At 27.3% G+C, this 24,610-nt stretch overlaps 1 protein-coding gene across 2 annotated transcripts; it reads right to left on the reverse strand.

Annotated features, from left to right (window-relative positions):
• Positions 1–3,319: 3,319 nt before the first annotated feature.
• Positions 3,320–24,287, reverse strand: LOC132917826 (sortilin-related receptor-like). 2 transcript variants are annotated; one of them, XM_060978762.1, is made up of 33 exons: positions 23,389–24,287; positions 18,507–18,737; positions 18,284–18,445; positions 17,075–17,341; positions 16,728–16,993; positions 15,669–15,870; positions 15,136–15,601; positions 14,758–14,953; positions 14,435–14,638; positions 14,206–14,377; positions 13,902–14,140; positions 13,613–13,838; positions 13,390–13,542; positions 13,118–13,304; positions 12,652–12,758; positions 12,072–12,198; positions 11,695–11,847; positions 11,309–11,445; positions 11,076–11,228; positions 10,797–10,998; positions 10,482–10,709; positions 10,251–10,402; positions 9,745–10,027; positions 9,452–9,681; positions 8,399–8,660; positions 8,235–8,333; positions 8,006–8,170; positions 7,685–7,941; positions 7,333–7,607; positions 7,063–7,262; positions 6,771–6,980; positions 6,612–6,629; positions 3,320–6,508 (listed from the first exon to the last, which is right to left on the reverse strand). In XM_060978762.1, the coding sequence occupies exons 1-33, from the start codon at positions 23,605–23,607 to the stop codon at positions 6,453–6,455; spliced, it is 6,504 nt and encodes a 2,167-aa protein (XP_060834745.1). In that variant the 5' UTR covers positions 23,608–24,287; the 3' UTR covers positions 3,320–6,452. The 2 variants fall into 2 exon arrangements, with proteins under 2 accessions (XP_060834745.1, XP_060834746.1); XM_060978763.1 differs by lacking the exon at positions 6,612–6,629 and having other exon boundaries at positions 23,389–24,286.
• Between the last annotated feature and the right edge of the window lie 323 nt (positions 24,288–24,610).

The raw sequence follows: 24,610 nt of genomic DNA on the forward strand, positions 1-24,610 counted from the left end.
TGCTTTAATTTATTCAAATTCTGATTATAGTAATTCTTAAGTAACTATAAATTAGGATACTTATGAGTTATGAACCATAATTTTGAATTGTTTAGGTTGTGTATACTAATAATAATAATAAACATATTTAAGTAATTTTATTTATTTAAATGATAATCTGCAAACTTTATATTGTTAATAGGCATATGATATTTTTGAACATTATAATGTGGCTATAAGTACCTTCTATATTACCTATCTAAATCAAAATGAGTATAGTTTCTATAGGTACTTATTACCTAGTTACCTAAGTTATTAAATTATATAAAATATGAGAATAATCCTTAAAAATGATTTTGGAAAAAAATATAATAATAATATTATGTAATATTGGATCTACTTATAGTAGTGTAGAACCTATATGGCTATATGTACCTATTATATATTGGTAGATAGGTAGGTTAACCGGAAGTTAGGGTACAATCTTGATAAATTTATAATATAAATTAACTCAAATGGTACTAAAATATTCAAATTGTCCTCATATCTTTCAGACCTATTATATGAATTTTTTAATAGGTTGGTTGTTTAATTAACTACTTATTATATTATAATATAGTTTGTGTATACAAAAACTTTGTTTTCCATTCAATTATTTTTTATTTGTATTGAGAGTACAATAAATTGTTGTTCAAGTTCACAAGTCTTGAGATTATTAAAACGCATAACAATAAAAACCGAAACCCGGAGAACTATCATTCCGTTGTTGCTGTACAATATATTTCGAGTGTACCACCTACCTAGACGTGCATACAGCTTGATGTCAAGTAGATGTCACTGTAATGTATGTGTTAAGCTACATAATATACAGACATGAAGTAGGAACCTTGTTGATTAATGTAGGCAGATATAAACCGTTTAAACAAAAAATAATTTAATTTTAACTTGTTGGATTGTTTTTAAATCAATTGAAAACTTAGGTTATCTTAACACTCAATTAAACTATCAAGTTCTTAAATTAATTAGAAAATCTACCAACTATTTAAGTAAAAAATTAACTTGATATTATCTATTTAGTTGATGTCCGCCTTTATTACGGTTAATGTAATGTAGTGTTTCCCAACTTTTTTTCACTCAACATCCCTTTTAGGTTTTCAAAAATCTCACACCACACCACCCACCAATAAATTTAAAAAAAATTATAGTTTGATTTTTATAATCAGCAATTTAATTTAATTAAAAACAAAACCCTACAAACAATTTTTATTTTATATACTAAATTCGTATAATAGTATATGTACTAGGTATGTCATGTACATCTTATGCATCCCTATATACATAGTTTTGTATATTACTTATGGTACATTATCTTAAATTATTTTTGATTGTACGCATACACGCAGTTACCTAGATATATTATATTTCATTATAATAAAAATTAAAGTCACATGAGAATTGTCCTCCTTAGTGCTCGCTTCAAAATAGTCAAAATTAAAAAAACCCACAAGAAAGCGGTACCTACCACGCGTCTACGTTGGGAATAATGGGAATCACTTATCTTGCACAATTGCAATATGACATAGTAGGTACCTAATTGAAATCATATAATTTAATATATACCTATGATAGACATCTAAGTTGTATAAAATCTAAACTAGGCATCTGCAGTTATAATAATCAGCCGTAATCGAAAATAGCCGATGTAACGCCGTAACGGGCCGAATGGTAGCACATAAGTTGTAGGTAGGTAGACGTAAATTAAGAGGGATGGTTTTATCCCCACAGATTTCCTAAATTAACCTCATCAGTATAATAGTCACTATATTAATACGTGTTAATTTATAGTTTTAACTCATATTTTTAACCATATTTACGCGATTAAGTCGATACAGGGTAATCCACGTAAACAAATGTTCGTATATCCACAGATAATGTATTATTTTTAACACTCACTAAGAAATACCAATTAAAAAAATTTACAATGACACGTTTATACTTACCGGATACCTGTACGCTCTGCTTTAAAAATCATTATCATTTTTATTTTGACCGGATGACGATAATAATATATATATATATATATATTATATACGCATTGTGTTAGCGTCGACGTAATATGAATGCATTGATTTCATCGCATTGTTCTTTTCAATATTTTGGATTAATGGTCACCGCGCCGAGTAAGCCAAAATGTCATTGGCAGCAGAATCGAACTCCATTATCTCGGATCGCTTGTTTAAGAACACAAAATGTTTTTGACACAACGCGTGATAGTTTATTATGGACAGCATTCACTTTCCCCCGCCTCACTCACACACGCTTATTGGTACGCACCTTCCGACTATAATATGATATTATATTATTTTGTTTTAAGTATATAATACTAAAGCTGCAATACTGGATGGGTACATTATAATATAAAACGAGGGAAAAATGAATTTAGAATCATCTATGCAATAAATTAATAAAATTCCTAAAGTTGGATTAGCTGTTCCAAATAATGCGGGGTCGTACATTTGCAGCACCCTCACATCGTCCATATAATAATCGTCTATTCGTTTACCGTGTCCCGATTCGCGTGAGCATACACGTGTGGGGTTCTATTTGAACTGCTGTGGCTTTAGATCGAAACTTACCTATCAATCTTAAATTTAATGTAGTCTTAATTTAAATACACCTTTGTAATTTCAATTAAAACTAGCAAGATAAAAAATAATTGTTTAGATTATTAAACTTGATCTTACCAACTGTAATAGGCATGTCTTTAAATGTGATAAACGTATTGAAACTAATAATTTTATTGAATTCACGGTGGTGGTGTCCTTATATATAGGCGTCATCAAAGATATACATTCCTTTGCGTTTAATTACGACGTCCGAAACAAATGTTGAATAGATTTTTGTTTTATATTTGTAACTCTAGTTTGGAGTACATACTTTGATGGTGTACAATATTCCTCCGCAATCCTACACTATTATTTATGAAGTCCGCGAATGGGAAACACATGCATTTTTTTAAATGGTAACACTATTAGCACACAATTTGAGTTGACTACATTTTTTTTTTAAGCTAATTTGATCTATAACACTTAGTTCTACATTCAAAACTAAAAAAGTATCAGATATCATTGAAATAGAAGAAAGAAGTTTTTTCAAAATGTATAATTTACTTGTGTTGCCTAATTTTTTTTATTTTTTTTCAAGTAATTTTATTTTTTCTCATTAAATTGTATAGCATTTTAATTCAACCAAAACCATTCAATCTTTTTAGGATAATTATGTTTTTTATTTTTATACTTAAAGATTTTGGTAAGTAAAAAAATAAAAACAAAAACATGAATTACTAAAGAAACATAGGATTATATATAGTATTTTGAATTTCATACAACAACCAAACACTTTAATCTAATATTACATTATTCGGAATACATTGACCTTATATATTAAATAGAAATACGATAATAGTAAACAGAAAGCATAATAATATTCAAAGGTTTGAACTAAACACACTTCTTAAATTATAATTTAATCAGTCATAATGCAAACTGAAAGACAATAATATTATATTAATGCATGTATATATGTAATAAAATAAATAATAATAATGATAATAATAAAAATAACAATAATTATATGCATGATTAATTTGTTTGAATAGACATGATGGAGTCTAAACAGTAAAATATGCTAGTTGCGTTTTAAAATAATAATATATATAGATAGAAAAAATAATATATAAGGTAGGTAGTAGAAAAATTATAGATTAGTATACAAAGTTATATATTTGTTCATTTATTTTGTTTTGATATAGGCTATGAAAAATATGTTTTATGTACTGGACATTTGTCCATTTGCCCAGAGAAGTGTATTAGTAATATTATATTTTTCAATAATAAAAACAAAAACTGATAGGCTGTCAATGAGCCAATAACTTTTGTATTTTAATGTGATTTTAAAAAATCACTAAAAGTAGTACAATATTGTTTAACTTTTAAACAATAATTTAAAAATTATAGAAAAGAATTCACGATAATAATATTATAGTTCCAATAGTTCCATTAATCAGACAAATATATTTTGATAATTTATTTTTCACAACCTATATTATGAATACATTGTATTTAAAATTATTCACAACTTCACTAAAATGATAAGTAATAAAAAAAAAACATTACATTACATTTACAGTATTTCTAACTTTGGTACCTACTACAATTATATTCAACCAAATATTTGCCCAATAATAAATTTAATAGTAAAATTAAAACCACATAGTACAATAAATAGCTGCAGTTTAAATTAACAGCACATTTTGTTGATACAGCAATGGATCATAACTGCATATTTATTAGTTATTATTCTAAAAATTATATACAGGGCACGAACACATAGATTTACATAATATATTTGATATGATATTGCTTAATAACAAATAAAATGATATTTTATCATGTTAGTATGTTATATATTATGTTATATGATAATTATAGTGATTCTTTAAAAAAAATATAATAGTTTGATTCATTAGAAAATAAGAGTAATGGCCACACTTGGTTAGAATTTTTACTTCTCACTTTCACACTGCTATCTTAAGTTTGATGCATAGAATATTTATCCGAATTTCTACCTAATGTTTTTTCTTTTAGAATGGAGTTCAACAACTATCATTTTGAGTCATTAAGCAAAAATAAAAATTTATATTTATTTTTTGTTATCAATTATTATAATCAATAATATAAACAGAACAAATATAAAAACCTCGAAAAATCATAAAAAATAAGTAGATTGGTATTTTATAAATGACTAAATCAAAGAAAAATTGATTTAATTTAAGTAGACATACAACTTTTAATGAAACATTATCAATGAAATATCATATAAATAACAGTATATTTCAGGTTTTTACAACTGTGAAATTAATTACAAATTACACAGATATATTTATAAATAAATCATGTTAAAATATATTATGTAAAGTTGTTCGTTATATCAGCTGACAAGACATAGGGCATAAACAAATTATATACTTATTTTAAATATTGTATAAGTGTTTGTATTATTGTATTATGTATATATAAATAAAAAAACAATGGATACATACAATATTATAAGTAGAAATTGGGCAGTTTCTCATTACAATACTTGTATGGCTTTAACTAATATTATGCAGTTATGAATAAAATCTAGATATACTATGCCACTAAACTTATTTTAATTATCTACTTAGCCATTAATTAAATATATTTAAAATATATTTGAGCACAAATAATTATTCAAATGAAAAGGGAGATTATTATAATACTATAAAAAATTAAATTAAAATAACAATATCCATTCACTAGGAAATAATATACAAGAGATTTGATTATATTTTTATAATTTTTATGATAAAATGTTATGTATTAATTGAAAGTCTATTCAAGTTGGATGCTAATGTCTGTAATTTTTGTAAATTACTGTTTAATATCTTAAAATTGATTCTTTAAACTCAATATAAAACAATAAAACGATGATATACTGGTTATATTACTTATAACAACTGAAAATAAATACATTAAATTCAGTCATTTAGCAAAGGTTTTTAAAGAATTTCAGAAGTCACTTCAAATCAAATAATAACAATTGTTTTTAATATTATATTTACAACATGTGTATGGTAACAAAATGGATTATTGACATAGTTATTTTCAGGATATAATTTATTGATACCACATATTGTATTGAAATTATAACAATTGTATTTTAAACATAATATCTATTATTTTATTCAATATTTTCGATTTTTACAGATAGTCAGAAAGAAGGGCAGTGACGCCAAAACCCATTTATTAGAAAGTTAAGAACATTTGTTTTATCAATTTGTATTTTTAAGTTTTCGTGAAATCAAAATTAGATTTCTCAAAAAAAAACATTTTGAACTTTTTTTAGTATTATATAAATACTCTACATCGCGAGAGACTACCACCCCACAATTAACAAAACACTTAGTCCGCTCATAGCCTATCAACAGTCTCATAGTACATAGTAGCAACTTCATAGTGGGGGAAATTCCATTTTTTAGATGAGTGGAGGAGTTGCAATCTTTCATGGCACAAAGTATAATAGGTGGATGGGTGGATATTTGATATTTCATTTTTCAATTTATTTTTCCATTTTGACGCCACTTGAGATGGGTCACAACTATTTTGGCAATAGGATATAACTTTACATGTTCACTCATAAATGATATATTTAAACTAAAGGCAAACAGTTTAGAAAAATTAAATTAAAATAAAAGTATAAAATAAGGGATAAAATAACATATTTTCAAGTAAAAAATAAACAGTTACAACACTATAATTAAGGGTAAATAATAATATTATAAAGAAGTTGACTTCTATGTTAAATTCTAATAAATATAAATAATATGTCACTTGGATTGAGATAAATGGTTACGCTTTATCACAGATGACGGAACGATCAGTTGATAATTGTTAAGTAATGACTAGTGGCTCGTCATCTGAAAAGCCTTGAACTGCTGGCTCATCATCTGAAAAATTAAATTAATAATATATTCAATAATACAAAAATTCAAGCTATCAAATGATTGTGTATACAAAACTATATAATATTTTTTCTATTATATTGAATACCTTTAAATACTCCTAAACCTATGAGAGCATGAACAAATAATCAAATTCAATTAAAAAATTAGAAATTAAAATTGTATAAGATTATTATAAATTTATAACTGTGCCATAAATAAGTATAAGTTAATAAGAAATCGAAAAATATAAAAATAAACTACTAACCAAGACTATCAACTCCAGTAAAAGTAGCTGATCCCGACCGTGTATCATATCGACTATTGGCAAATTGTACAAAACTATTTTGCAGATTCCGATGTCTAACAACAAAATATGTTAGGCCTGCAGATAATCCTATAACTAATAATACCAAAATCATAGACATCCACCCGGTATTGACACCAACAACAACCACTTCTGAAGATTGACTATCAACTGAAATATTAATAATAATAATAATAATATTAATTTTATTATTTATAATTAATGAAAAGTTTGTTTTGAATATTGTACTAACCACTTTGAGGTATAAATGAGAATACTTCTGACATTTTAGATACATAACCTTCATTTGTTGCCAGTTGAACAGCCACTGACAATTTATTACTTGTTGGTGGATCAATGATAATAAATGGACTATCTTCAGCTTGATAGGTCTTGGCAGTTGTGACATTCAATTCACTGCCCTCAGACATATGCACCAAATAATGCACCATCCTAGAAGATTAAGTTTAATATTAATTTATGTTTATATCAATGTATATTTATATACTCATTATATACTCACGATGGCTTAAGTGGAAGAGTTATATTAGGTTTATGCCAATATATTTCATAATGACCATCAGGCATGCTAAATACCTTAACCTGGTGCGGAGAAGGCAATTCTGGGGCACGATAATTAATCAATGATGATGGGACAGCATTTGGTGTCATGGTCGAGATACGAATAAAGTAATTTCCACCATAGTTAACAGAAAAATGCAATGAAGCTTCGGTGTCAGATACATTTGGAACAGTAGCTTCAAAATTTTTATTTTTGTTGGACTCCAAAATACTTACCTTGAAAAAAAGAATTGTATATTTTAATTTTAGTTGTAATAAACAAGGTTTTAAAACATAATTTGAAAAGTTCTTACTTTGTAAGACTGTTGAACTGGGTGACAAGATGCTTTCCAACTTATAAGAATCATGGGCTGATTTGTGTGTTCAAGCTGTTCAATTTTTATATCTTTAGGTGGAACAGTTGGATCAAATGGAGTTTTAATGTTAGATGGTATCTTAGATAATGGTCCAATACCATTGGGACCAATAACTCCAACATCAATCATAAGTGATGTGCAAGATTCAATATTGATGAGAATGGCTATGGTTGCCGAAGTATTATACTTAGGACCTAAAAAAATTTGTATGTATATTACTGTTTAAATAGATATAATAAAGCTTCTGGATTAGCATACCACTTAGAAGGTCATTAACATTTGTACCATAATAAACCCCATAGAGCCATTTAGTTTTTCCAAACTGTTTAGGTGCATTCCATTGTACTCTAATTGTTGACTCTTTCTTATCTTTTATATTGACCAAAACACTAGTAATATTTGTCACAGATGGTAATGCTTGTCCTAAATAAATAATAGATTAAAAACATTTGTTTAAATATTGTTTAAACAGTTTCAATATTCATACCGTCAGTTTTTGTTACAATTGTATATTTCATACCAGTATAACGCTTATTGTATGGTATTACATTTATTGTGTATGTCACACCAGGTGACAGCTTAGTAACTGAAAATAAATATAATAAAATCAACAAAAAATAACATTTTTTTAAAAAATTGAATAATACTAACTTGTAAACTTTAATGCATTATTATTGTTAGATACATTATATGATTGAATAGAATTTGGATACGGCCCTTCTTTAATTGGTGCTGAAGAAACAATATTAAAACCATCTGCATGTTCAACACTTTCCCAAGATATAGTGATACTATTTTCTGTTCTCGCAGTAACATTTAGTTTTAAATCAACATCTACTAGAGAATCCTCTTCGAAATGGAACCTTTTTACAGCAGAATGTTCTGATTCAAATTCTGATAGCTTGGCAGTAACCTAGACCAAATATTTAAGTTAATAATATTTAAGAGGCAACCAATCCTAAATATGTTGTTTCAGTCTTGAAAACGTACAATATACCAAATTTATTAAAATAAAATAAAAAATGTTTTAATTCAACTGGAAATTATGTAAAGTAATATTTTCAAAAACATTAATAGATTTTAAAATAATAATCATTGTTTGATAAAAGAATCACCCAGTAAAGTAGGTTTTTATGATGGATACAACATATTATGTGGGAATGGCATTCTTGTAACAACTACATTATGAGGAATAACAATAAACCAATTTCATATGGAAAAAACTTATAGCCACATTACCAAATGATTTATTTCTGAAAAAAATATATGTCAAATCCATTAAGAGGACACCATACCAACAAGCGTTTTCTCTAATTTACAAATGTTCAACATAGAAAATTATATATTCACAATAATCACTATTTTGCTTTGTTATTTTTATATGATTATTATATTTAACTTGTCTTAAAATTAAAATATCAATAGAAGCTTCTGAGATGCCCTAGATAATAATCTTACCTTTAAATCAAATATAATAATATGTAAATTTGTTCAATTTTAAAAATTACAGACTAAACTAGATTATTCCGAGGATTATTCTGAATATAACATTTGCAATGGTCTATGTTTGTAAAACAAAAACAATACGCAATGCAAATGTGGCATTCTTTTAAGAATGGTTTTAGAAAATTATTCCTAGTTTTAAGGCTTTTTTCATATGAAATGCGGTTGCTACTATTCCCCTTTGTTAAAAACAAAGCATACCCAAAAGCTATATTCAATTTTTCTACGATATAACGATGATCGAACAGGATATGATTGTGTAACATTATTATAATCAGCTTCAACAGACAAAACCATAGCTGGATGAGGTGGCTCAACATAAACATTGTAAGATGAAATGCGACCAGCTGGATTTTCTGGTCTAGTCCAAGTTACTAAAACTTCTTCTGCATTTACTTGTTTAACTATTACATTCAGAGGAGCACTTGGAACTATAAAATTAAATTAAAAGTTATATTTTCAAATCATATTTAAAATGATTAATTTAAACATACCGCCTTCTGCAGTTGATGCCAATATGAAAAAAGCAGGTGGGTAGATAGTATTAGGTACATCTTTTTGACGGACAAATACAGTCATATTGTATGCAGTATATGGTTTAAGTGATGTAAACTTATAATTAGTCACGGACACCCATGTCTTATTAACTGATGTTTCTGGCATACGTGATTCACTGATAGAAGGTAAATATTCCAAACTTAAATTTTTTGGTGCTGCCCAATATAAAGATAGAGAATTTGAAGTCGTTTCATGTTCATCAATAAACATTAAAGACACCTACAATAAAAATGTAAAAATTGTTAATAACCTAATACAGACTCAATATAAAATAATAATAATAAAAAAAAAGATAACAAAACACAGTAACACAGTAGAAAGTTATCTTTAATGCAAATACAGAAATAAAAATAAAGGAAGGTAAACATCAATAATTTCTTTTTTTTTTAAATATTGTGACTAAATAGAATATAACTTTAATAAAGTAAATATTGATACTCACTTGTATACTTAAAGTATTGTTTGTTGTATCACAATACTCTTCATCAGTACCATCATAACAATCCTTATGTTGATTACATCGTTTTGATGCTGGTATACATCTGCTGCCATCACAAGGGAATAGACCAACCCCACAACTTGGTGTTCCGGGAGCTAAATAATTTATGTTTTTTTTTTTAGAAAATGGATATATTTAAATAATTTTATTATTGATAAATTATAGCACTATTACTTTGGTTATTGTTGGTACAAAACATTTCATCACTAGCATCTGGACATTGTGGAGTACCGTCACAAACTTTTTCAATACTAATACATGACCCAGATATACGGCATTTAAATTCCCTGCTATTATTTTTGCAACGACCCACAAAATTGTTATTTTTACAGTTAGTTTCGTCTTCACCCTGATCACAATCAAAAATTTCATCGCATACCCACGAGTCTTCAATACATAAACCTATGTCAAAAATAATCATTTATATTAAACAAAATATTGTATTAGTATAATATTATTTATAAGTAAAAACAAAAAAAAAAAACAAACCAGAGTTGCACTGGAAATAATGCTGAGGACACATATTTTTAGGAGTTACAATTGAGGTGTTTGTTTTAGAAATTGTAGGAGTTAAAGTTCCACATTGTTCTTCATCTGAACCATCTTCACAGTCCATTACAGTATCACATTTCCACCAATAAGGAATACATTTTCCATTACTACATCGGAATAACCATTCACTACAGGTGCCCTAAATAATTAGAAAATAAAATAACAATAACTTAGTAACATAAGCACAAAATACTTAGTTAAAATATTGTTACTAACATTGGTGATAAATGGTAAAGATGGAGTAGTTGGTTCAACAGGATAAGTCCTATTTGTAGTTGTACAATTAACCTCATCACTCTTTAATCCATCATTACAGTCATCATCTCCGTCACATTTCCAAGATGCAAATATACATTTCTTGTTGGCACACTAATTAAACAGATTGTAGAAATATTAAAAATTAAAATAAACATAACCTATTATATTGAATACTTGTAATTAGTACAAACCTCAAATTGCCAAGATTCACAGTTTGCTATATCACAATTAAGTTCATCTTTACCTTCAGGGCAATCTTTTTCACCGTCACATTGCCATTTGACTGGAATGCAAGTGTTTGCAGTACCAGGACAATGGAAACTACTTGCTACAAGAAAATAAAATACATTAAATATTTTTACATTTGCCCTTTTTCCATTTGGTATTGCTTGATTATAATTAGTCAGAATTTGTATGCATTTTCATATTTTTTGAGAGAATTCAATTTGATGTTAATACCGTTTATTAGGTCCATATTTCAAGGTTTTTTAATCCATTAATGTGTTTTATTTTAAGCTTATTTTAATGCATACAAATCCAAAATTTAATTAAGATATACAATCTAGTGTATACTAACGTGGACAAGTTGATGAAGAATTGTTGGAAATATTTAAACAATCAACTTCATCTGATCCATCATGACAATCGTCTTCTAAATCACAACGCCAGTGCATCGAAATGCATCGGCCATTCTTACAACGAAATTGTCCAACAGAACAATTTGAATATTCTGAAAATGTTCAATATAACATAGTTTTAAAACTGAAAAAACTCTATAGATTTAATAAAAAAAGTTTGTATAATAAAAATTGTGTATTTGAAAGATCATATTGTGACTTGAAAGTAGTAGACTAATTAAATATACATATATATATTTTTTTTAATTGACTAACTTAAAAAAAAAGAAAATTAATTATTTTAATCAAATTTAAAATAATATAAAAATATATTTACTGCAATTTATTTCATCTGAACTATCCTCGCAATCAGGATCAAAATCACAGGTCCAATATGATGGAATGCACTTTCCATTATCACATTGGAATGAATTTGGACCACATGAAACTTTGGTACACTTGACCTAAACAAATTGAATTTTTATTAATAGCTATAATAAATATAGATAGGTAAATATATTTTACAGAAAAAAATAATAAACAGAATTAATCATATTTACTATATTTTAATCAAAAAATTGTATATTTACTTGTAATTTACATGTTTATTATATCACATAATATATACATATATATATTATTTATCATAATATTATTATTATATTAGTATTACCTTATATTTAGTTACCTACTAAATTTATTATTATTTATTATTATTAAAAAAAAATGGGGGGGAGCTGATCAATGTTTGTAAAATATAATTTAAGATTTTTGTTGCAATTTCCATAGACTATTAAAAATTAAAATAAGGAGGGAGGAGCTGCAGTCCCCTCAGCCTACCCCCTGACACTTGGGTAATTATTATAATTTAAGGAGAAGTAACATAATTTTAAATTAGTTATAATGAAGAATCTTACTTCATCTGAATTATCTCCACAATCATTATCTCCATCACATTGCCAATATCTAGGCACGCAGTTACCATTAGCGCATTGGAAATAATCAACTGAACAAGTTTGACCAGCTATTAAAAAAAATATAAATGTTTATTATATTATAACACTTACCAAATAAATTATTATTTATTTTACTAATTGCCAATAATAGAAAATGTTTATCATAATAAATGTGTAACTATTAATTTTACTATAGTACATTTTTAAGACTAACGTATCTATTCAATACTTATTATAGTAAAAATATAGGTATAATATAATAAAACATTATTTTATTAATGAAAAAAAACCATATACTGGCAATAGGTAATAGTTACAATAGATAAGTAACAATAAAATCAAAGTTAAAAATAATTTATAATATTAATATATACTTATAAATAATAATATAAATTAGAAAAGAATACTAAAACAATAATTGGTTTACCTGATGGACAAGTTCCATTGGAAAATGGTTCTTTAAGACCAGGACAAAGACAACTATTATCAGATTTACTCATATTATCTGGACATTGACAAGAAAACATTTGATTCGGTAAACCAAAACAAAAATGTGAACATTTGTTATTATTTGAACATGCGTTCTTATCAATTTGTGACATATGAGAAAAAACCTAAATTCAAGTAATCAAATTAAAAAAATATTATATAATATATTAGGTAATATATACATATATACATGATCTTATACAAACATACTTTTAAATCCATTAATCCTGGCAAATGTGAAGCAACTGTTTGTATTTTAGCACCGTGATCTTTATCAGACATAAATATAGAATTTTGTTTCCAATCATCCCAATAGATCCAATCTTTAAGAATAGCTACAGCAAATGGATGAGAAACTTTTTCCTAAAATTAAAAATATATAATATATTAAATGAATTTTTTATTTAACAAATAAATAAATTTCAATACTTACGTCATTTTTTATAACTTTTTTAATGTTATTTCCATGTAAATCACAAGAAGCTATATAATCATGGCGTGCATCTGCCCAATATAATCGTTCAGCTATATAATCCACAGCTAATCCATTTGGCCATTCAATAGAATCATTACTAATTAATGTTTTCACATCAGATCCATCTAAATTAGCTCTTGCTACTTTGGCTTCACCAACAGCCCAATCGGTCCAAAACAAATAACTGAAAACATTTTTTATAACGCATATGTTAACAATGTTGACATGAAGTTAATAATATACATACCCAAGTCTAGGGTGAACTGCTAACCCACGAGGTTTCTTTAGATGAGTAGGACCTAGTACAGTCTTGCGCATGTGTCCAGGAATTTTAGTATTAGTGCGTATAACTTCTATTTTAGCCAACGCACCATCGACAAAATAAAGATGTTTAGATATCCAATCATATGCCATTCCCTCAACACTACTAAGACCGGAATTCACTAAAATTTCTGGACCTTGTTTGCCATCAGATAAACATTGTCGCTAAAAAAAAAATTTAACAGTGAGTAACATGAATAAAAAAATATATATTTAATTATTTATTATACCCCAATAGTATCAGTAACAATATCAGCCCAAAAAACACAGTTATTTTCCACATCAAACTCTACAGCAATGACATTTTCAAGTTTACGCACAGGTAATACCTCATATGGTAAATTACCACTCAACCTAAGAATACGCTCTTTTTGAGCAACTAAAATAAATTCTGACTTTTCCCTAAAAAAATAAAAATAATAAATAAATAATTTTAAATATTTATATAATCACACATACTCAAATGGACATGGAACTTCTTGAGGTAAGAATTCTAATGAACGTCCATTTTTACACATATCTCCAGGTATTAAGCGATAACCTTTTGTACGATTATACATTAAACCAGGTTTGCAAAATGATGGAATTAAATAAGGATCAAAGCTACTTGTTTTATTCCTAATGCATTGTTTAGAATTTGAAAACCATGAAAATCCGTGATCGCTGAAAAATAAATATAAATATTTCAATGACAATGACGATGATAATTTTAAATAGTATTTACTATGTTTTACAACAAATTATTTATAAACTGCTTAACTTAAAAAAAAAATTATGTTTACCATGTATAATCTTCAATATCACAATCACATGTTATGGTCTGAATTGGTCGATCATAATTCATTCCATTGTAACAATTTGCTTTAGGCGCTCTTCTTTGAAATATTTGTGTCTGACCAAGAACACAAGATGTTTTTAAATGATCTTTGGAAGTGGTAGGTGACCAAAATTTGTAATCCTTTTTGGTGCAGTTATAAGCTATAAAAATTAATTTGGATTTAATAAACTAATAACATTGGGCAGCAGTTATTTGACAACTGTCAAATATTGATTTTACTATTTTATAACTGTACAATAATAGAATTAAAATGTGTATTAAATATAAGATCATAACAACTAGATTATTATTTATTAATTAATACTACTATAATAATACTTACAAAACGCGTTCTTTAGATCAATTTTAACTATTAACCACTCATGTTTTTCCATAACTGAGCCAAACATAGTAAAAACAGTAGTGTTTTCCCCGGGTTCAGTCATTAACTCATAAACTTTAATTTGACTGTTAGTGAAATTTTTCTCAAGCCATGTTTCTCCTTCATCAGTTGAATAAAGAATTTGACTGGTTTCTTCTTTTTCACCTTTGTAGTACCGGACAGCAATCAAAATGCCTCCATGATCACCAATATTATAAAAATGCATTTCTTTTAATACTTGTCGCCATGTGAGACCAGCATCTCTACTGACAAAAACTCCAGGATTGCCCTTTAATGATTTACCAACTACTCCAGTAGCCATAATAATTCCAGGAGCAGACTTTGATGATAAAATGAATGTATGAGTTCTTGTGACAGGATACACATGGGCAAACATTTGAGTAAGATGTAAAGAACAGTTATCCGACTGCAGTGAAAGAAAGAAGTCAATACAAAATCATAAAACATTAAATGATATATCAAATATATAAAACCTTTTCACAATGAGAAAATGATCGTGTAACATTTAGCAACCGCCAATCAAAACCCCAATCAAAACTGATAAGAGTTACAATATGTTCTGGACCTATGTCCACACTTCCTGTCGGCATTGAAGCAGAAATTTGTGAAACAATATAGATTCCTTGAAGGCCTTTTACTTTGTGGATATCTGCAAATGGTTCAGCCCACAAATCACTGAAACATAACATTATTATTTAATTCTAAGAGACATTATTTCTTAAGGATTATATAAATATTAAAATAAACTATTAAGTAAAAATGACTTCTTTAAAATACCTACAAATGTTGTTTTTGCTTTTTTTGCTTTACTTACATATTACCATAACAAATTTTTGTTTTGCTAGTTTTAATATTAGAGAGAATTCAAATATTATATCAAATTTAAATGTATGAACATATTTATTTTAAGTGTCAATTTTTTGTTTTGATATTTCAATTTGATCATTTTTAAATTGTGATATTTTACATACTTATATCTTGCTTGAATATTAAAATATTTAATAAATAACAATAATAAAAAGACCTAATGTCCTTATGTTTAAGTTTGGTATTTGTCTAATCTTATTTAATATTAAAATAAATATTTTAATTTTAACATATACTTACTAATATTAACTATAACAAAAAAATCTAAACAACAAAAGTGTAAAATAATTAACTATTAAAAATAATTTAATAGATATTAATATATATCTCATGATTTATTTAATACAATTAACAAACAAAAATATTAGATTTTTAAGAGATAGGAAAAAATATAACATTTACTAAATAAGGTTTTTCAAATTAAGTATCATTAAAGAAAAAATTATCAACTATAAATGCAGTGGTTAGGGAAATGGTAGCAAACGAGGAGTATTCAAAGCAAAAGTTAGGGTACTTATATGAGACAAAGAGGAATTTTATAAACTTACAGTTTAAAATTTTAATTTTTTAAGGTTTATGTTAGAACTTTGAAATACTAGATTTATTTTAATTTTATTTAATCACTTATTTAATATTTTAAATAAGTATAAAAATAGTGTAAGTACCTAATTAAAGATTCTGTCCACGTAATATTAGGGAAATATGCGACCACTCTTTCAAGTGACAAACTGAATGATACTGTGTCTTCATTCGAAGACTGTATTACATCAGATATATATAAGTTTGACAAAGTACGAGTGTGAGCAACAGCAACCATTATTCTATTAGCAGTGATATCTGCAATATGATAATCACGTCTGTCAAGTTCAGTGTCAAATCGAGTTCGAACAAAATTTCCTCCTTTGTAGCTAACCAATAGATCTAAATTATTCTAAAAAAAAACAAAATTTGCATTATTGTATTGAATACAATTGAAATTATTTAATATAGATAAATATTTATAAATTAATACCTTTGAAAGTTGTACAGTCACAAACATATAGTCATCTCTTGCTTTTAATTGTAATACATTTACAGCTAAAGTAGTTAAATTATTTTGGCCAGAGTTGATATTTTCTGAAACAGCAATTACAGTAGATGTTGTAGCTGATTCTTCACGTTGTATAACCAATGAATGTCCACTAGTATACAAATTCCATTTTGTTGGAATCCAAAAGTATGATTTAACGCGCTCTTCAAGTGAAGTCCAAGTGATACCAAAATCATGAGTTATCCATAACTAAAAAAAATGAAGGAACATTTCAATAAGTACTAGAAATGATTCAAAAATTTTTTTTTTTTCTTTACTGCATTAATTCTGTGGATACACATATACATGTAATATTGTGCATATTATTAAACTAAATATTATCCACATTGTTTTAAATTTAATACTCTAATGTTTAAAAATATAAATAAAATATTAAAAATTTCAAAATTGTACTTGGAAATTTTTTTAATACCTTATATTTGTACAACTAATTAATACCTAAAATGTATTTTCAAATAATTTATTTAGTATTAATAAATGAATATTTATTTTAGGTTTATTAGTACGTTTTTCATATTATAAGTGTTCAGATAGATTTTAAATTTTATTTAATGTAATTTATTATAATCTATATAAGACTAATACCAGCCTCATTGGTTATCACTCATTAATCTAATCCTAATAAGTTAATGAGAGAGTGTATTTGTGATTCCCTTGAAAAGGGGTGACAAATGCATTTACATGCACTTATACCAGTTAACTGAATAAGAAAAAAAAACCCTAGTTGATTTGAACATAATAAAAAAAAAACCCTAACCCTTTAAATAGTATAACCCAAAATCTAAAATGAAAACAAAATATAAATAAGTATTAAGTCCTAGAATCAAAACCAGAATTGAAAAAACTAAAATGTTCCTGTCCCTGATAATAACATAAATATTAAAACATCCGGTTATGTTCTAATAAATTTCTCCACAATCAATTCAATTTGAAGGACAGGAAATGAAAAATATAGATATGGGTACCCTACACTAACATCCTACATAAATGCTGACCAACGTTATTTAAAATTATAATAGTACTAAAAAAAAGTTAACAACATGATAAAAATAAATATGAGTGTCGATCACAATATATGACCTTAAAATAATATAAATAATATGATAGTATTTAAGTATAAATTGTACGTACTTGTTTTGTAGGGTTAACTTTGTCATGGACAATAAACACGGATGGTTCATCAGGCTTATAAGTCACTTCACTTGGCACAAATGACAGTGGAATGGATTTGATAGTTTTACTATGATCAGTTGTTGTGAAAATTTTACGGTTTATTACATCTGTATATACACACTTTAGGGGAAAACAAATAGTTAATAAACATATAAACCATAATTAAATAATAATAAATTACATGTGTTTTAAAGGCAGGATGTATGTAAAATTTGTCAATAGAAGCATATAGATTTTTAGTAGCATCAATTTTAAATTCTTCCGTCTTATTAAGATAGGTATCTCCATAATCATATGATATGTATACAGATGAAGAAGGATATCCTTCACGAGCCAAACATATGATAACATTTGAGTTTTCACCAACCCAGTGTACCATCAATTGTTGCCGAGTTTCATTTAAATGAAAAACCTGAAAAAATTATATTACTTACTATTAATTAGGAATCTAATTTTAAAATAAATAATTGTAAATAAATATTAGTATCTATTAATTTTTCTGTGCACACGAATTCACAAAAAAAAAAAATCTTTTAATTATTAATTTAATTTAAACAAACCACTTCCAAATATTTAAAAATAGTAATACCTACTTATTCTAGTACTAACATATACTATGTACTGTTTTTAATTTTAATAGTTTTTAAAATAGTTACTTCAGAGATTAAATTTAATTATATAAATTAAGTATAACTGTATATACATGTAGAAATTATATGATGGGTATCTAAATTATCTTATTTATCTAAAAAAACAATGAACAAAAATATTATACCTATATTTAGGCATTATAACTTTAAGAGGAACTTTTTACAATTATTTAAATATATGTCATTCATAATGCAAAACATATTTGCTTTAAAACCTAAAACATTTAAATTATTTTTTGATTAATTTAAATATTTTGTGTTATTTTTCAAACACTTATCAAATAGATAACCCGTAATAAAAAAAAATCTACGATTCAATTTTAGTTTTTTAAACATTTAAAAAGCAATACATTCACTTTTTGATTAGTATTAACATATATTTATTAAATTTGGTTAATATATATCCTATGCACAAATAATGTACATTTACGTAGAGGTTATGATATTTCAATATTTAGCTACTGTACTTTGATATATGAAAATAAAAAAATATAGAATTAAATAGATATGTACTGCAATCTGTAAATAAAAGTTCGCTCCTATCCGTGAAATATATGACATAAATGTATGCCATTACTTAAGATAAATTAAAAATGAATTATTTTATTTATTTAAAATAAATTCACTATAGGTATGCTATTGTAAAAAATAATAAGCTCATTAAACTATTAAAGGGATAAATATGCATTTAACCTTCTAACAAAGCATTTAAAATATAAAATACCTACTAGCATAGATAATTATTATAAAAGAACTACTTAGGTATGTAAAGTATATTAAAGAACAATAAACATACTTTCAGAATAATTTACGCAAAACTATGATAAGACTGTAGGTATTCTTTGAATCTTTGATAATTTAAGAAGACCTATTGCTTAATAATAATAAAATGCATTATACAATAGATACAATTAGGTACCTAATCTAAATAAGTAGTACACTGTTATATTTTTTTTAATTTGTTACTATTATCAAGTGAAAGCGTGGATATTACTAAACATATAATACTATATAATATTATGTGAGTATATTATAAAAAATATTTGGTATTTTATTGTTTCATTGGTAGATACATATTTTTAATTTTAAATAGAAAATTTGGTTTACCTATTTTAAATTAAGTAAAAAAAGAAAAAACTTAGAAAGTATTTAACAATAAAAATGTAGGTACCAATAATGTTAAGATAGGTATTATGTTAAATGAGATATATATATAATAGGTACTAGGTAAATAATCAATTATCTTGTCAATTATTAAGAAGGTATTGTACCTATTATTTAAAAACTAAAACAATACCCATTTTTTTATTCTCTTAAGATATTACAGTAAGTACTGGTTTATTATCTGCCACTGGTCATATTTCTTAATATCATATAATATATTAAATTTTAAGCATATATATTTAGTACTTTCGGGTTATCTTGACTATCAAAATTCTTAAATAAAAAGTACCTATAAAGATATTCATATTATATTGTTGACATTTAATTTGAAAAACATATTTTTTAGCTAGGCACAGGGCCGGATTGGCTCATGGGGATACTGAGAAACTTCTCGGTGGGCCGGTATGCTTGAGGGCTACTATGGCCGCAAACAGTTTTTAATTTTGTCATTTATTATCATGAATTTTTTTTTATATTTATTATTTACTAATTTATCACATCTTTATCATAATTGACATAATTATTTTAATTTCCGACACGGATTAAGATATACTATATCTAGTATTAGTAATAGTATATCTTAGTCCGTAATTTCTGGATTCTTATCAAGGCTATGGTTATATGTGTATAATATGCATATATATAATACCAACATTGTAGCCATGATAAAGGAAATATAAGTTAAATATATTTTAATTAGGAATAATAAATTAACAAAAAAAAACAATAATAATAACATTAATTTTTTTCTATCATGTTCATTCGTTGAGACGTTGACGCATTGTATATTAAAATTGCTTGTGTTTTTTTGATCTCAATATTTTATTTATTGAAATATAAATATTTAGGTTAAAATTATAGGAAAAATTAAGTGAAAAGAATTGGATTTGTCAATGTTTAAAAAAAACTAGTGCCCTTGTTTTGAAAAGTTTTTTTGAGTTAAAACAAAAAAGTGCATTACTTAATAAAAAAGTCTCATACTAAATTGTTTTGCTATATTATTTATGTGCAAATTTTATTTTAATAAACATAAAATTCAGTAAACAAAATTGTAATTTTTAAAATTGTACACGGGGGGAGGGAGTTGAACCACCTATTGCCTTGAAAAAAACACTAGTAATATAGTAATATTTGTTTATATGTATAATATTAGAATCCGCCCCTGGCTAAGCACTATTTAATGTTATGGATGACGACTACTATGACAAAAGATACATAGTAACCCTAATAAACAACTGTCGACTTACTGACAAAATAAATGGTTAATTAATAACAAATTACATGGATAGTAAATTATACAAAACAAAATTAAATTGATGATACAAATTACAAGGTGTAAATATAAAATTATTAATAGATTCACGATTTTATTAATATCAGATTCTCTACACGAGGTAGTCAATATAACAAGGATGATTATATAAGGTAGTCTTGGAAATATTTGGGTAATCAAAATAACTTGGAACTCGACTGGAAGCACTATTTATTTTACTATAAATATATATTATTTATTATAATATTATAGGTATTTTTAGTACCAATTATATTTTAAGGGAAGGTCAACACACTATTTGATTACTCTCTTTGGCCCACCCGCAACATAAGACAAAACAAATTCATGCCAAATTATTTATTTTTTTATGTTAAAGTACATAAATAGGACTAATAGGAGTAACATATAACATTATAAGGAGTACCATATAATTCACCAATCAAAAATTTTTTAGAAAAAATAATTTTAAGCCTGTTTTTAAAGGTATAACATGCTGATTTATTAAAATATTGTTTTATAACTAATTAATATCCATTTTTAATTTTTAATTTCAAATTATAATCCAAACCAAAGCTGATATATCAAACCCTCAAAAATGCTATTCTTCATCATTTTTATAACTTTATGTGCTGAATGAGTTTTTGTATGTCATTATCTATTGAGAGTGGTTTTAAGAGAAAAAAAAACAAATATTGTACTGACAACCTCTTAACAGATATATCTGAATATAAGCTTTCAATTTAATAATATGTTTATTGTACATTTTAGTATATTTTTAATTAAATAAAAATAATTATTTTATGTAGGTAATAAGTGTTTGCTTAATGATCAAGCATCTTAATCACACTGTTTTTGCTTGGCAGGATGACAAGATTTTTAAGTTCCGTAGCAAAGTGATAACAGTCCAATACCAATATTATTACTAGCTATCTAGCTATAATCAAACATATAATAAACATTTCCCAATACTTTAAAGGATGTATAAGCTGTAATCTGTAACTTTCTTTTGTACCTACTTTATTTATTTTATAAGTTGAGATGAGCACCCAAACATGAATACAAAAAATGTATCCAAACTAATTCTGGGCTATCTCCCCAAAATGTTGAAAAACAAGGGATCACAACAAATGATTTTTGTATAATAAGTTACATACATAAATAATTCCATCAAACAAAACATTAATAATTAGGCATACATAGGTTAGGTGCTAGGTAGATACGGATAATTAGGTTTCTACTATTAATACTATTAATGTTATACATTATGACGATTAGGTCGGTAGTCAGATTTAGTCATTTTAATCTGTGCTTGCATAAATTAATTGACCTGATAATTACAAAATGCATATATTAAGGTCTAAATAAATATTCAGTAAAGTATAAGCACTTATGAAAAAAAAATAATCTATAACAACAAGATTAAAGATATAACAACATAACTATTGTTTGTTATAATTTAAAACATATTACATACAATAAATAGTAATCAAGGAGAAAAAATATTGATGTGTCTTATATAATTATATGAACCTTATCTATAATCTTACAGCCTAGGTACATGATAAATCAAAACCAATATTATAATTTAAAATTATACATTTTGTTCTACCTACAATACAAGTTTATTTTATTGAATGCATGAAATTGTTTAATTTCATCTAGGTAGAGAAAATTAGAGTTTGAATTTAAGGCTAAGTAATTCAAGCTAATTGATAAGTGATACATCATTTAGCACAAAACTAGTTTACTGTATATATTCTACCTATACCTGTTCCATACCCGTTACTTAGTGAACCCCATTAGGTATCCTAATTCAAACGAGCAAATTTTTTTATACAATTTTTTTTATCTTTCTGTGAATGTGTTGCTGTACTATGAATGTTCACAACTACAACTACACCGTTCGTACGTGTGTTTATTACTATAGACAGGTAGAAGGTACCATTAACAATATCAGAAGAGTAGCAAACACTCACTTTGGACGTTAAGTTTCCGTCGGAAACGCCGGGCAGTATTGACGGCGGCAGCGACGGCGTAGTCGAGATATCTCGTTTGGTCCTGGCACGGTCGACGACATCATTGACGAACGGATGCGGTACGCGCGTACGGTCGTCGTCGGTGTACACGGACAGCGACCAAACGCCGGACACGGCTGCGGCCAGCGCCGCGAAAACGTACAACAAAATGGTTTTCATGGTGCTGTTCACTGTGTCGTCTGTACGGCGGCGGACACTTTGAAACGGCACATAATAATTACACAAATATTACACGACAAATGCGACAAGGGCGCAGAACGGACGGCGGAGAACACAATACACTTGGACACACGATGCGATGCACGTCGGCGACGGACTGTCGTAACTCGTAGTCCGCTGCACTCGGCGAGTTTATCTGTCCGTCAGCGGCTGACTAGAACTACCACCACCACCGCCGCCACTACCACCAGGCGGAAGCGATCTCTGATACGGAGGACGGTTTAGTGGTGGTAAACGAACACAACAGTTGCAGTTATTGACGGACAATCGGTTTTCGTGCACTGGTCGCAGTCACGGTCGCCGTCCCACAACAACTACTATACATATTATTCAGTCGCGTTTCGCACTCGATCGTACTAACTGTTATCGCTGATAAGTGATAATGAACGCTCAGCGTTTAGTAATAATAATAATAATAATAATAATAATAATAATAGATATAATATTAGTGCGAGTAATATAAACACGGAGGAGACGCTGACATATTATTATTTCAATACATTGACAACAACAATAATAGCTGTTGTAATACAATATAATATTATGAGACTACAATACGCGTAGGTCGCTATACTACAGAGCAGATAAGACGATCCGACACACGCACGCACAACATTTCGCCAAAATAAAGTGTGTGTGCAACACCCACACACACACACACACACACAGCACGGGCACCCCGCGCGCACTCTATCACCAGTATGAGTATCTAACGGGTAACGGCAACACTCGGTGGGCGATCGGTGGTAGACGCGTTTGCGCCGGTGCGTGTGCGCGGCACGTCTCATCTGCAGCTGCTGAGCGATTTGCGGGCCCGCGGCTATTCGTCGGCAGCTGCCGCCGCCGCCGCCGCCCCGCGATCGCCGAACGCGGAAGATCGCGCGCGTCGTCATGGAACCAACGCGCGATACGACTGCTGCCCCGACCCGGCCGCGGATTTCGT

The sequence above is a fragment of the Rhopalosiphum padi genome, chromosome 1, assembly GCF_020882245.1.
Source record: "Rhopalosiphum padi isolate XX-2018 chromosome 1, ASM2088224v1, whole genome shotgun sequence".
Classification (NCBI taxonomy): Eukaryota; Metazoa; Arthropoda; class Insecta; order Hemiptera; family Aphididae; genus Rhopalosiphum; species Rhopalosiphum padi.

Excerpts from the sequence above, each read along its gene's own strand:
- LOC132917826 (XM_060978762.1), bottom strand. The coding sequence starts at position 23,607 with ATGAAAACCATTTTGTTGTACGTTTTCGCGGCGCTGGCCGCAGCCGTG. Across the intron at positions 14,639-14,757 it reads GATATTGAAGATTATACATG|CGATCACGGATTTTCATGGT; the intron begins GTAAACATAATT and ends TTTATTTTTCAG. Across the intron at positions 10,999-11,075 it reads CTTTACCATTTATCACCAAT|GGCACCTGTAGTGAATGGTT; the intron begins GTTAGTAACAAT and ends CTAATTATTTAG.